The 15,624-nt window shown below is 48.5% G+C and overlaps 1 protein-coding gene across 1 annotated transcript in view; it reads right to left on the bottom strand.

Annotated features, from left to right (window-relative positions):
- Nucleotides 1-8,156: 8,156 nt before the first annotated feature.
- The window catches only part of SPAG6 (sperm associated antigen 6), a 78,584-nt gene continuing 71,116 nt past the window's right edge, over nucleotides 8,157-15,624 (bottom strand). Inside the window, exons 10-11 of the mRNA XM_037837835.1 lie at nucleotides 14,391-14,536; nucleotides 8,157-9,925 (exon numbers count right to left, since the gene is read on the bottom strand). Coding sequence (XP_037693763.1) covers nucleotides 9,856-9,925; nucleotides 14,391-14,536 — 216 coding nt within the window. The 3' untranslated portion in view covers nucleotides 8,157-9,855. The remainder of the gene's footprint in view (nucleotides 9,926-14,390; nucleotides 14,537-15,624) is intronic.

Genomic DNA, 15,624 nt, shown 5'->3' with positions numbered 1-15,624 from the left:
TGTCCAGACTGAAATATTTGGCAATGCCTCAGGGAAAAAAATAAAAGGTACTTTTAATCCATGGTTATGACAACATTGTTCTGATTTTTTTTTTTTAATTGCCGGTGCTGGCATGAATGAAATATAGGATGATTCATCCAATGAGAATGTGAAGGCTGGTGTGAAACTGTACAGAAAATCCAGGTGAGAAGAAGGAGAATGAGTTCAGGGATCCGTGAGGAGAACACAGTCAGAAAACGAAAAGTGAGGCTGTGAGTGTGCTGGAAAACAGCCCCTCTCTAGGGTCAGCGGCATACGACACCGGGTTGGCGGCAGAGCCAGGGTGGAAAGTTTCTGAGCTGCCATGTGGGATTTTAATTACTCAGACATCTGTTTAGTGAAGTGTACTGCTAAATACAGAGGGGGGCAGTGGGGTGACATTCGTGACTCAGACAGGAGAGCTCTTGGCCAGAGGAAAATCAATCCCGGCTTTCCACCTCCCCAACAGAGAGGCAATTATTTTAGATGTGGGACTGGTTAGCACCCTAGGCCATGAATTTAATTAAATAACCCTCGAGTGGCAGAGAACAGAACAAACCACTGTATTTGACTGTCAGTAAGATAGGCCACAAATAAATGGCCCCAATATCTCCTCTTTCCTCCCTCCTCCCATGTCGATTTGGTGGTGTTTTTCTTAAATTCACAACTCCCTTCCCTTTCCTAATTTAGCTTTATCTTCCCGGTGTCATCCAGTGAACTCATCTAAATTCTCACCATGGCACGCTTGGGGAGATGGAGAGAAAGGGCGAGGATGAAGTCGCCATTTGTGTCCCATCCGGGGCTTAATGAAAAGGCTGACAGTGCACAGAAGTCTCCCAGGATGAACCAGAGACCCACGGCCCTCTCGGCTGTCAGTTGGCACCTTGGAAGGTAAAGAAGCTACGGGAGGGAGACCCAAGCAAGGGGCTGCAGATGATCACAGGGACCCTCTGAGCAGAGAAGAGGGAAAAGAGCATCCGGTTGCTTTTGCAATGAATGTGGAGAAACCACCCTCCTCGTGGTGGTCCTTGCGGCCCCTCTGACTCCAGGCTGCCGTCCTCCAAGGCTCACACTTGGCACCAGGGTCCTCAGAGCCGCCCCAGCCTCCACCCAGCTCTCCACTCCCTGCCCAGCGCCCAACCTGGAGAGCCTGGTTTCCGCCCAGATGCTTTTCCTCTGTCTGCAAAGTGCAGAAACCAACTGCCGTGAGCGGACTGCACGCTGAGGACACTCGGGATCTCATGGAACCCAAGGAAGAGCCCAATGACCAAGTGTCCCCCAGTGAGAGCCGCCAGGGGCCGTTCAGGGACCCCGAGACGAAAGCCACTGATTCCTGCCCAGGGCAGCCGTTGAGGACCCAACTCCCAGCTACTGTCTCTCCGTGGACAACGCAGAATTCCTGGGAAGGGCGATGTGATTGACCCACACGCACACATGCACACACGCACACACACACACACACACACCATGTATTCACGCTCAGGCTAACGGCCTAATAGACTCTGAGAATCACCCCACAGTGTGGGTTCCTTCCTTTTAGCCGGCCCTTTGCTAGCATTTTCAAGTCCTAAGGATAAGAATGACTTGGGGTGCTGCTCACCCGCCTGAGTGGGTGCGGCTGGCAGGACAGCCCGCTGGTGGCCGGGGTGGCGCTCGGCCCGAGGAGCACTCTAGGAGCATCTGGGCTGAAGTCCCCATGTGTTGCCAGCGACCAGGACGACGCCTGGAGCCCGGCCACCCGTGTCCTCATCTGCTCGTTCGTTCAGTAGAGGGGGCTTCACCTTGTCCGTGTGCCGCCACCCGTGCTAGGTGCTGTGCTCCCACAGACCACAGGGACGGACGGAACGGGGTTCCGGCGTGCACAGCCTGACACCCCAGGCCCATGCCTCTCGAGCAAACAATAATCTGATGGCTTCTAAGAATAGTTTTTGCAGGAATACTGCTTTTTTACACCCCCACCCCGGGTGTCACCCCCTTCCCTCTTGCCCGCACTGCCAGGCAATGGCGAGGTCTCCCGCCCGCGTTCCGAGCCTCCCCGGCTGTGACAGATGAGGCCTGAGACATCTTTGCAAGTCACCCCAGCCGAGTGTCACGTGCTCATACGGTGTGACCGGGAAAGGATGAAGCTGGTGCGTGGAGTTGCTTTTTGAAACCAAGTGTCTTGTCCTTCCCCCTCTGTACCAAGTAAATAACTGAGCCTGGGTTGCATTTTTAAAACTCTTCCCACTCTGCCTCACCTCGAATGGGTGCCCGCGGGGAAGGCAAGGTGGGCTGAGCGGCCGGGGATGGGGGTCAGTGGAGCCTTGAGTCTTGCCCATTGGGGAGGCCCCCAGGGCTCGGAGGATGTCAGCACAGGGCGCTGGGAGCTTTGGTTGGGACTCAGTCCAAATACCTGTGGGTTCCTAAAATTTGGGGGATGGGGTGTGTGATGGTTAGGTTCATGTGTCAACTTGGCCAGGTGACCCAGCTGTCTGGTCAAGGAAACACTGGCCTAACAATTGCTGTGAGGACGTTTGAGGCTGGTTGATAAGCCAACGGGCTGGTTTATTAAATCATCAGTCAATTGACTGCAGCTGTGACTGATGACGTAACGAAGGGCGTGTCTTCCACAACGAGAGAATGCAATTGGCTGGATTTGATCCAATCAATCAGTTGAAGACTTATAAGCGAGACAGATGGAGGACCTTCACTTCTTCGGCTGCCCAGTGAAGCGTTTCCTGAGGGGTTCGTCGAAGTTGCCGGTTCGTTTCCTGAGGAGTTCATCAGACGTCTTCCTTGGAGTTGACAGTTTGTTGACGGCTCTACAGAATTTGGACTCGTGCATACCCACAGTTGCGTGAGTCACTTTTACAATTTGATAATCAGAGACACCTCTCATTGATTCTGTTTCCCTAGAGAATCCTAACTAATACAGCGTGCGACTTAAGGTGCTAATTTTAAGATTTAGCAAACTATTGACTCGTTCTGGTCAAGGGTTTAAGACTGAATTCAGTCCCGTGCGTTGGACGCAGGTAACAGGTGTGACTCTCCCACGGCAGCAGCTGGAGGACGGGAAAGGGGAGCTGGCGGAGCAGGAGACGGTGTCACAGTCCCCTGTACTGCTCTGGGCCTCGGCCCCTGCAGCGAGCCCGCCCACCGAGGGACAGCTCCTCCAGGGCTTGGTGGGCCTTACTTCCCGGGGACACTCTCCAGGAGGTGAGTGGGACAGTGGCCGTCCCTGCGGCTGCCACGGAGCTCTTGCCCCTGCCCTGCACCCACTCCGCAGGCCCACGCGGGACCAGGCACACTGCCTAGTGGTGACTCTCATCCCCAAGAGCCTTAGCCCCAGGTCACCAAGTCCATCCCAGGCTGTGGCTCCTGTTCAAACCAGGCCCGGGAGCCCCGAGCAGCACCCCATCAGATCCTCTGGGAGCCCATGGTGGCCCCCAGCCGCCTCCATCCCCCTGACCTTCTTGGACAGGCGGTGGCTCCTCTCGTGTGGTCTCATGGCATAAGGAGATGGAGGTGTGGCCTGGCACCTGCTGGGGCTCTTCCTGGACTCCCCCTCCAGGAGCTGTCATCTCTTGACCCTCAGAACCTAAGGTTTGAGGTTCAGGAAGCCCCACTTGGCCATGCACATCCCTGGGGACGGCATCGGCAGGGACACCGTGCTGGCTCCCCTCGGCTCCCGGGCCCAGGGATTGTCCCATCCCATACATTGGTCACTGGCCCAGGGTGGCCTCGGCTGCACCCAGAAGAGGCCATGCTCCATCCCATCCCGCCATGTGTGGCAGGAGCAGGGGGCCCCGGTCACGCGCCATCACCTCCCGGGCCCGAGGCAGGGCCGTGTGTGATCCCGTGTCAGTGGATCAAACGTTCCTAAGTCCTCAGAGAGCAGTGCTGGCTGAGGCCCTGGCCTGGTGGACAGGGAAGGCCACGCAGACCCTGAATCTGTGACAATCCCTGCCCCCTGCAGGGTGGATGGGGTCCCGGGGCCAGCTCACCTCCTCGGGGCCGGTGGGTCTCTCAAGGAGTGGTGCCCTACTGGGACTCGGCACCGGTCCCCGCGGATGACATGGGGGACATCCGGCAGGAGCAGCGGCTGCACCAATCTCAGGGAGCAGGGTCTGGGCACAGCCATTCTCCTGCCACCCCGGCCACCTCTCCCGTGTCCTCCGTGCCGGCCCTGGAGTGGCTGTGACCGATGGCTGGATCGCTGTATCCACAGGTTGCCCAGTGCCCTTCCCAGTGCTGTATCCACACCTTGTCCCAGATCTTCCGGCCGTTCTCCCTCCAAGCCCCCGACCAAGCGGCCACACCACCCACCACTGCCCGCGTGCGTGTGTGCTTTCTACCTCAAGCTGCTCTTCTTCCCACGCAAAGTGGGCCACAGGTGCATCGCCAGGCCATGCCCACCAGGGGGGCTCCCCCACCTTCAGCGTCACCTCCCAGGTGCTTGCACACTCGTGCCGAGCCGACCCACCTGTGAACCAAGCGTGGCCTTTTCCTCCTCTGTCAACTGGCCACAGGAGGGCCCCCCACGTGGCACAGGTGTGAGCCGAGAGGGGCACCAGGGCACCAGGGTGGACGGCATGGGGATCTGAGCTGCCAGCTGGTGCAACCTGGGTCCCTGGGGCCCGCTCAGGCCCCATCCTCCATCTGCCACTTGCATTTTACGGCAGTGGCTGTCGGGCCTGCCAATCTTGACTCGGTAGCTCCAAAGGAACCCAGCCCACCGTGGGCGTCTCTGGCCGCCCGGCTACTTGATGTCCCTGGTCAGACGCTCCAGCTCATTCGGCAGCCAGCTGCCTGTAAGAACTCCTTGTTGAATGCTGAGGCTTCGTGCCACAGGTGGCATGGCCTTGCCCTAGGATCCAGGGGCCCGGGTGGCGATTTTCTTTGGGTTCACCAGTCCCTTGGCACAGCTTCCTTCCTCCAGACTCCCTTGTCACCGCAGGCTCCGTGCAGGACGTGCTGCAGGTTTGGTCCCCATATGTGGGACTGGAACAGGTGCCAGGAAAGCGACTACACCTGCCGAGGGGGCACAGGCTCTGTCCTCGTGAGGATCAGTTGCTCCCGTCAGCGGCTTCCAGATCTGAAGACTGACTTACTCCTTGGTCAGTGCAGGGTCCTCTGGGGCTTCCCAGAACCAAGGGTCCTTGCCGGGGCAGAATCCTGTGTCCTGGTGGAGTTCCCATTACCAGAAAACTCTCCTCATCCACCGGTGCACAGTCTTCTCCATGACTGAATGCCAGGTGTCTGCGCAGAAGTGAACTGCACCCCTGCCCCCAGCAGGGCCTCTGGCTGGAAGAGGGGTCCCCTGTCATATCTCAGCCGGGTTCTGGGCTGTAGGAAGACCCATGAGGTCCTACAGAGCTGCTGTGCGGAGATCTGCCATCTTGCAATAACGATAAACTGTTAGTAAAATACTTCTGACCCAATTTAAAAAATCAAGATTAAGAGGTTATATGGCTTATTCCAAAATGGGCTTTGCTTGTGCAGACATAAAGTATGTCCCCTGATTTGGTCTTACATTCAGTGTCTATAAATGCAAACGGAATGGCTTAATTAGTATCTGTGCTGGCTGAAATTGCAGGGTGTGTCGTAGAACACACTTTTCTGTGGGGGAAGTGGGGAGTGAGGGAGGCAATGAGCACAAATGTTTCCAGGCTTTGGAACAAAATGCTGATTCTTTTTGAGATTAACTGACTTTTCAAAGTGAATTACTTTGTAAAGAGCATCTTTTATTTGGAATTCTCTTCCAAACCCCATTTTCAAGTGAAAATAAGAGTAGTGGCTAATATAGTTTGGCAAGTACCTACATGGACAGTTGTGCAGGTTGTGTACTAAACAAGGCTCCACCACATCCAACGTGGCCAGTCCACACTGGACTGGATTTGCATATTTAGTAAGAGAATTTTCCAGCAGATGGCAGTAAATGTCTTGCTCTAACAAAATCAGAATATTACAACAACTTCCGCCAGCTCGAAGTAAAGTGTCCCGAGGACTGGGGGCCTTTTTCTGTTTACATGAAGATGACGTGGAGGCCAGGGGTGGCTCTGCTGGCAGCACAGGCCCCTGCCCCCTTGTCCTCATCAATCCACAGGGGCCTCCTGAGTAGCAGCTATTACAAGGGTTTTTTTTAAGAGTCAGGGAAGGGCTTTTTGGTTTTCTGTGTCTTTACAGTTTTCTACAGTTTAAACAAGGCTTAGAGAAATGATGTAGCTTGGCCAAGGCAATTTTGGGGCCCTTAGGTTGGTTTCTTTAACCCGAGCCTCAGCACCCTGCTGTAACATTTCAGGAAACTAAGGCCTCGGAGATCCAAGAGACTGACCCCGGCCTGAGCGGGCCAGGGAGCAGGTGCCCGGCCCACACATCCAGCTGCCACAGCCGGGGGCCGGGACCCAGGAGACGGGCACGTGGCACCATCTAAGAAGGGGCCATGCATGAGTCGATGCACAAACGGAAAACTGGTAACATTCTCCTTGTGATTTAAATGTGAATGATTTAAACTATACAAGCTACAGAAATTCAAAACAGGTCACAATCTTCTCCAAGTGTTGGACTTCTTCAGATCCAAAAATACTTTGTATAAATATTTGCCATCAAGAAGGTATTTGAAATTTAAGCAAGAGTGCATAACAACCAATTATATACTTGGTAAACATTAGAGATTTTATTTAATGTCTCCGAACATTAAATAATGTTTAATGGCAAGCCATTAACAGCACTCAGCTTAAAATCTATAGCAAATACCATGTCAATCATTATAAAAGGGACCTGTTTCTCAATATTTTATATTGATTCCTAAATTATCACTGAAGAGACATTTACGTACTTTTCCCTAAACCTACTGATATAAACAAAAGAAAAAGTGAGAACTCCATCCACCATGAAACAAGCAAACAGCTATCCCTTTTATTAAATTTTAAAATAGCATACGAACACAGTTTTCCAAAATTTTTTCTAGCTGTACAAAGACTTAGGGAGGTATCTGGGATTATGTTAGTTTGTTAATGATAGTTGTTTCTGGATTGTGAGATTTGGAGTGATACTTGCATTTCTTTTTTATCCTTTATACATTGTCCAAATTATTTAAAAGATTATTAATATTTACAAAACAACAAAACTATCATTCTTTAAAGCAATAGCACTGAATGTGTCTAATTTTACAGCCTACCAAGACCTCTTAAAAACCAAATGACTTAAGTACTAATGTTACCAGAATAATAACTGCATGGACAAATCTAATTTTAAGTCTGATATCCCTTACCGACTGATCAAGTGCAATTATAGTTAAGCCTGTCATTTAATCCTTTTCTGAAGCAAACAGAATAGCTACTAGTAACTATTGGCAAAAGCAGCCCATTTCTAAGCCTGGTCGTTGGCTAGCACCTGCCGTGAGGGGTTGTCTATTCGAAAACACAGCCGCAAAATTGAAAAATTCCTTGTTCTTTCATGCTTAGATGCTAACCTTGACCTCTTGGGTTGGAGATGGCTTTGCCCAGGAATTTAACGTCAGGGTTTATGTGAAGCAGGACCTCAAAACCAAGTTGAAAAACAAGCAAACCTGTAATCCTTTCTTTAAGGGGGAATGTTGAGAGGAAAGGGTTGGGAAAACAGGTCATTGTGTAAATGCAAGGCTGACTTTTGTTTTTACGTGCTAAATTAAATATGCCTGCTGTATGTTCAATGGCTTCTGCCTTCCCCTCACCCCAGCCCCACCCCAGGTCTGGACAAATGTGTTTATATTAGAAAACTCCATGAGGGCAGGAAATGTAGCTTTTCTTTGTCATAAATCACCTGGTTTAAACTCCACTTGTCTCTAAGCCAGGGGTCTGGGTCTGGGGGCACCGTACAACCGCTGGCGGAGATGTGTCGTCTCTCCTTAGGGCTGTGTAACATCGAGGACGCGCCAGTGAGCACCCCAGCCACAGCAGCATAGAATGCGACCCCTGACAAACTCCACGTGCACACTTGGGGCTATTTTCCCAAGCACCCTCTGAGGAAGCTGAGCGAGGGGTGGCCCCTTCTCTTCATCCGTGTGGTGACTTGAACCCAGCTCTTTGGCACCCCTTTGCAAGCACCCCTTTGCAAGCACAACAGGTGAACCAGTTCATTGGCCGGCACAGAGAATTGGGGTTAACAAAATTCAAACCAGGAGTGAAACTATCAGAGAACCCCATCGATGAGAGATACTATTTTTGCTCTAGAACAAAAAGAAAAGATTTTGCCTTTTTTTTTTTAAAAAAGTTCTTAAGGTAGACATTTCAAAAGGTAAAGAAGGCTTTATTTTGCTTTAAGTATTGTATGTCAAGGAGCAGTTCATCTCATAAATTTTCCAAGTTGCATATGATTAAATTATAGCACCCATCCTAACACTATTAAACACTTCATTATTTTCTTAGGTTAACTGATTGTTAAGTATGAAATGAGGGACAAAGTGAGAAACTTCAAGAAAGACGTAAAAGGAAACCCACCACCCACATCACTGTAGTTTTTATCAACAGTCATCCATGGAAAACGGTCTTGGTGAAGAAAGATGAAAATGACTCCATTTTCTCAGGCTTTTTAAAGAGTCATAAGACAAGCTGGGCAGGCAGGAAAGAGCTGGAAGGAGGAAAGCTACAAAATTGGGGATAAAAATTACATTTTCCTATGCAATGAATCAAATTACTGCAAGGAAAGAAAATAGGCCCAAGGAAGTAATAAAATGTCAAAGCATAAGCAATCCTAGACTGATTTAAAGCAAAAAGAAATAGGGCAATCTTGGGCATGGTGAGGTTTAAAAAGATGTGGCAAATAATGATGACAGAGATGAACCCAGAAAATATACCAAAACTAAATGGGTAGGTTCCTTTGGAGGACACCGGGCCAGCATGGAAACCCTGCGGCCTCGGGGCAATCTGCGTGGGTCCATGTCCTCTTCAGGTGTGGGGGTGAGGGTGGGGCGGCTGGAAAAGACACACCACCACCAAACCGAGACTCCCAAGTCCATCCCCAAAGTGCTCCAGACACAGGAGAGGGGAAGAATGAAAAGGACATCTGTAATGCTGCTTTCATTTTAAATTTCATTGACTTTCTCCCCTACCTCCACCGAGCTTCCTCAGTGAAATGCACGTAAAGTCTAAGCCTGATGGCGTTCTTTTCAAACTACTCCTTAAACCTCCGACAATGTGACTTGTGAAAGTGGGAACGTGAAGCTGGGGACGACAGGGCAACAGAGGGCACAGTTTACACGCTGACTTAGTTCACCAACAAGCCAGACTGAGACCGCTCCGTGCCAAGGGAGGCCTGTGTGAAGCAGTCTCGCACACCATAAAGGTGAGGGGCGGTTTAGGCGGGGTGAGAAGGGGGCCGGGCAGCCCCGTGAGCACCGGGAGGCCCTCGGGGAGCCCGGCAGGTGCCCGGCTCTGTGCGCCAGGCTACGGCACACGGGACCAGGATCACTTCCAGGCCCAGGCTCCTGCCTCTGGCTCTTCTTTCCACTATTTCCTGCCTCGGCCCCACTGTGGAAGCTGCAAGGCCAGATTTCCTGTGCCTACATGGAACTGGCCAAAGTCACTAAGGGGGCTGGAGCCCCATCTCTCACTTACATCTCGTCGAGGGGGGTGTGTGGTTTTAACACAACAGTAACAAGTGCCTTAGAATGCTTGAATGCCTTTACTTTAAGCTACCTTTAGAGCAAATCCTACTTATGAAAATCACCACTTCATAAAACCAAGCTACTAATTTTTAAAGTATTACAAAAATTTAGAAAATGTTATCTCAATGTATTTTGCACTGCATAAATCTATCATGCACTTATTTGAAAATTAAGAAAGCACTTGAGCGACTGTTCTTCATAAATCTTCTGCGTCACTGGATGAGGGGCTGGAAGCTGTCCACTCTCTGGAGGAGGGTGTCCGAATATCCAGGGGAGTAATACCTGCAAGAGAGAACTTTCCGTTAGACACGCATGAGACTATCCCACACAGCTGACACAAAAGATTCAACCTAAAGTATTTATTTCAAATAATTCTGTAGGTCAAACTTCAAATGTCCAACACCTCCAGGGTCACTGGGCCCCAGGAGTGCTTGGTGCCCACGGTGAGGCTGTGGAGTAGAGAGTACCGTCTCCCAAGACTGACCTAGGGGAGTGACAAGACACGAAAGGAGGGTAAACGTAGTGGCAAAGAGGAGCTATGCATTGTCACAGCAAGATACTTCAATCCAGTGACAATGTCTTATTACAGAGCCTTCATTTTTATTATACCAAGGGGCTGCTGCTTTAATCGTCACAGCTAATAGATTTTTTTCTGTAAGTTAGACAGCACAGTCTATCATCACTAATTAACTTCTGCATTTTGATAGCCTTACAGGTTGTTCTCGGCATTATGTTTTAATCAGAGCTGGTCACCCATAAAAACAAAAATTTCTGGAAATATAATTCACATTAAAAAATCATTTGATGAATGGTTTACAAATATTCCATCATAAAAACCTAGGAAATGAATCATTTTCACTAATGATTATGAATGGGTATCTATAGTACCATACTTATATTTATAAACTGTGCATTTTATAAAAGATTTAGTATAAAATAAATTTATTAATGCACTGCAGCATGCTTAGTATGCCACAGTAAGAATTTACATGCATATAAAGTATGTCAGTCACTGATTGTATACATCAGATGGTTTGTGGTGTATTAATATATCTCAATAACATTGCATTAGAGAAAAAAAAGTATGTCAAAATTTGGCAGACATTCTAGAGTATAATAAATGGATCAAAAATCTAAGGAAGGTCCTTTAAAACTTTCTAAAACACTCAAAATAATGAAGCCTCCTGTGCCAGTTTGAAACTGTTATGTACCCCAGGAAAGACCATGTTCTTTAATGCAATCTTGTGGGGGCAGACTTCTTGTGGGTGGGGCCTTTTGATTAGGTTGTTTCCATGGAGATGTGACCCACCCAACTGTGGATGAGCCCTTTTGATTAGATTATTTCCAGGGAGGTGGGACCCTGCCCATTCAGGGTGGGTCTTAATTAGATCACTGGAGTCCTTTAAGAGAGCTCAGGATGATAAGGAGCTCGGAGAAGCTGCGAGTGACATTTTGGAGAGAAGCTAAGATACGTAATTCAGAGTTTGCCCCGGGAGAAGCTAAGAGCCCACACAGACCCCAGATTCTTGGAGACACTGGGAGATGTGGACAGAAGGACATCTGGAGATGCTAAGCTAAGAGATGAAGCCCAGAGTTTGCCCTGGAGAAGATAAGAGAGGACCCCCAGATGCTTAGAGAGAAACACCTGGGAGAACAAGCAAAGATGCACAGGAGCTGAGAGAGAAGCTAAGACAGACAGACACCCAGAGCCATTTTGGAGAAAAGCATTTTGAAACCAGAACCTGGGATCAAAGGACCAGCAGACGCCAGCCACGTGCCTTCCCAGCTGACAGAGGTGTTCCGGATGCCATTGGCCTTTCCTCAGTGAAGGTGTCCTCTTGCTGATGCCTTAGTTTGGACACTTTTATAGCCTTAGAACTGTAAATCTGTAACCTAATAAATCCCCTATATAAAAGCCAATTCCATTTCTGGTATTTTGCATAACAGCAGCTTTGGCAAACCAGAACACCTTCCTGAGGCACTTTCTCCAGATAAAAGTTAATATGAGGGACTTTGTGTTGTCCTTTGCTATCTGTCTTACACCTTGCCTAATTAGTATTGCATACTTACCCCTTCCACCATGTGACACCCTAAGGCAGACGTGGCAGAGCCCTGTCTTTCTCGATGGTGTGCAAACAGTCACAGACAAACAGAAACGCACACACAGGAGGAGCTGCCTTGGAGAAGCTTCCTCCTTCGACAGCTTCCTGGCCTTGGAAACACTCCCCTCCACACTCAGCGTCTCTCAAGAATCCTCACACTGAGGAATGTGCAACCGTCCTCTCAAACTGGCGGCAAATTTCCAGGCAGCCTTGCCTGCCCAGGCCCTGGGGATGGGCATGGTGGACACTGGTAGGTACTTTCTACATAAATGGCAAGAAGAAGATTAAAAAAAAAAAAACTTCAAAAACTGTGTTGTTTTAATATGATCTACTGGCCATGTGGGGCTGTGGAGAACTAGAAATGTGCCTACTGAGACTGAGGGATGAATTTTTTATTTTATTTAGTTTCAAAGAATTTAAATTTAAACTTAAAAACTGATATTCAATTCAGTTATTGGAAAACTTTTAGGTATGTTTTGAACAACCTGTAAATCTCTTCTTTCAATTGTAAATGTTATGAAATGTAAACACAGATCAAGTATTTCTGAAAGAAATTTAGCATGTGAGTTGAGCTGTGCTGGGAATGACCAAGTATACATTGGATTTCAAAGTCTTAGTATAAAAACTGTAAGAGCTCATTAGTAATTTTTATATCAATTACATGTTGAAATTATAATATTTTGGCTATACTGGTTTAAAGAAAGTATCTTAATAAAATTTCACCTGCTTTATTTCACGTTTTTAAATGTGGCTACTAGAAAATTTTAAATTACACGTGGCGCACATTATGTTTCTACTGGATAGTGCGGCTTTAAAATAAAGGTCCTCGCTAGGCCAGTGAGGACCTCCTGGTGACCCCCGTGTGGGAGGAGATGTGCCCAGTGCCCCCCAGACCTGGCCGCAGCACGAGCTCAGCACTGCTCACCTCCCGACACGCACACAGACCACAGTGGAGCTTGGGGTACAGACCCACAAAGCCACACGGCACCGTCCACCAACTCTCAGAAAGCCTCTTCCAACCCATGTCCCTCGGAGCAAGGAACCCAAAAGGAGCGTCTCATCAGGAAAGATCTGGAACCCTACATTAGCAACTCAAGGCAATTTAAATCCAGTCAGAACAAACTTTGCTTATGTTATTACATAAGCAAAAGTGAAACCATAATTTGATATGCATTTATCATCAAAAACAAGTAGGTGAAAAATATTGTGGCTAAGTACTGCGATGTCGATGTCGTTTCCCCGGGATTATCAGGCTGTGCAATTTCACCCTCCTCGAGGCGTTATTTAATCTCAGTAGAAAAGAGGAGGAGGAGAGAGAGGTGACAGGATAACGACAGATATTCAATGAACTCAATTCTTCCCCTGTGCCAGTTAAATTCTAACGTCACAGAGTTGTTGATGTCCACTGGTGCTCACTTAGATCACTCCTGGAAAGGCGTGAAAGAACACGCCTTAGGTTGGTTGTTTCTAAATGGGCACTCCATTTTGCAGGCCCTTGACTTTGCTTTTTTTCAGTTTCTATCATTTTGTTTATGTTGGAAAATGGCATTTTAAAATATAGTAATTTAAAATTTATATAAAATTGCATATACAAAAATTGACTTTCTTTTCTTTCTAAAAGATTTTCAAGCTTCATTTAGTGATTTTACACATTATATATTATACCAACTTCTCTGGTGTATTATCATATTTGAATATAATAAGTATAGTAGCATAATAATACGTACAGGTTATGATACACCTACTCCTTTGATATATATATATTAATATTTTCAAAGCTAACTTATCAAAACCCTTTGGTCAAGGAGTTCTCATAAACCTCCCAAAAGCACAAGAACTTTCACCTCGGGAAATAATTTACTGATTGGTTACATGTGAATAGAAGGCAAATATTCACTTGGAAGAAAATTATTCTTGTGCTTTTGAAATCAGTGTTATCACATGTAGTAAAAACCACTGATATTAAATAGGAAGAACGAACAGATATAACAGATAAGTTATAACATACAAGTTTAAAAACTGGAATTTACATTCTCTAATACAAATGAGAAAATAAATGAGGTTAGGATTAGAAAAATAGATAAATATGGCCTTTTATTCTGCATATTTTGTAGGCACTTTTCAAGATTCAGGTATTAAAATTATTCTACCTTTTCTGGTATCATGGCTTTCATTTATTTTGGGTTTAGTGATACAGTTCTCCTTCAGGCTTATAAGGATGAGGTTGGGTTTTATGCTCTGCAAATCAACCTCATTTTTAAAACATATTCATCTTGAAAACAGCTTCCTGCTACCTTACTCTGGGGCACCTGCATATAGTAAACAACATTATTTAATTCTTTAGCATTTAGATGGTAATTTTCTTTTCACCACTTGACAGCTCTTTTCTAGCTTTAATACTCCCATGACGTAAACGTAGGCTTAAGGCAGAAAAGTGATACACAAGCAACTACGAAAACAGATTCAGAATCTTTGAGCCTTTCTAAATCAGGTGGACTGGGGAAATTAAATGCTCTGTACACTTTGGGTAACTTAACTTGAACTCGATATTTGGTACCATTTGGCAGAGCACATGTTAAATTAGTGCAGAAGTGCCTGGACGGGCAGCGTTCTCTAACCCGGCAGGGTCTAGAGCGGGGGCGCACCTGACGATCTCCTCGGGGTAGCAGCTGTTGATGCTGTTGATGTACTCCTGCAGGAGAGACCCGGGCTCCGCCCTGATCTCCTGCACCTTCTTCAGGCCCCCGCTCGTCACGAAGAGCCGGCGCGCTGTACTGTCGTGCGGCAGCACCTTGAGAGGGGAGCACGCGGAAAGGTCAGCGCTGCTTTTCCCAGGCGGAGGCTTACTGCTGCAAAGAAATACTCATCCAGGAAAACATACGAGAGCATTCACGTCCAGTACACCTCTACCAGAACGAGCCTAAATTTGCTGAGAGCTAGAAGTAAAATGAAAAGTGTATTAACTTTTTGCCAAGGAGATGGCATCAAGGCAATAGGCAGGGGCAGGGGCAGAGGGCCCAGGCTGGTGAGAACGGAGGACGTAAGGGGGTGGCCCTCCCCGCTCCCCTGCTCCCACTCTCCCTGCCGCCAGCAGAGGTGCCTCCTTGCCGGCCTCCTTCCCTACGAGCTTGCTCCTGGACCTGCTCCAGGAACTCCCCTGCAGGCCCCCCACCTACCGCGCTGCTGGGCTAACCCTTAGCTGGCCTTTGACACTGGCTCAGGGGCCACCTCAAGAACCTGCCCCCCACCCCGGGTGTCCCCTCCTGGTCCATGAGTCAGGAACTTCCCTTGGGCCACACCATCAAACCCTGATCCTGCGTGGCAACATCAGGCTTCCGCTATCCAGTGGTGTGTCTGCCCTGCCTGAATGCCATCCCCACAAGGGACTGCGCACACCTCGGGGACAGGCGGAGAGGGGCCTCTAAAGGGACAGGAGAAGCCTTGAAGCATCAGCCAATGAGAACTGAAAGCATCACGGATCGGGCCATGAAGTGGGTGCTGAGGGCTTAAGCATGTAGATGGGTGACAGAGCACACTAACAGTTACCACCTGCTGTCAGGACTGGGCAAGTCGAGTCAAACCTGGAAGTTTCATCAAGAGAAAGAGAGAGGCTGTCAGTTGAGAGCAGAGCAGGGACCGAACAAAAGGGTTTAGGTGTTTTTGTTTTCTCCTCAGGGACGCGGAGACTTGGCGTGTTTGTGTGCTGAGAGGGGAGAGCTGGTGGAGAGGAGATTCGCTGAGCCGGACAGAAGAGCCCAAGCAGATGGGGCGAGTCCCTGTTGGCTCCCGGCCCTGCCCGGGCACTGTGAACCCCTCTGCCAGCGACACCCTGGCTTTCTCCCTCCTGCCTCCGTGGAAGCCTTCCCTAGAGCCTTAGAG

Source organism: Choloepus didactylus, chromosome 5 (assembly GCF_015220235.1).
Source record: "Choloepus didactylus isolate mChoDid1 chromosome 5, mChoDid1.pri, whole genome shotgun sequence".
Classification (NCBI taxonomy): Eukaryota; Metazoa; Chordata; class Mammalia; order Pilosa; family Megalonychidae; genus Choloepus; species Choloepus didactylus.
This window is presented reverse-complemented; position numbering and strand designations above follow the sequence as displayed.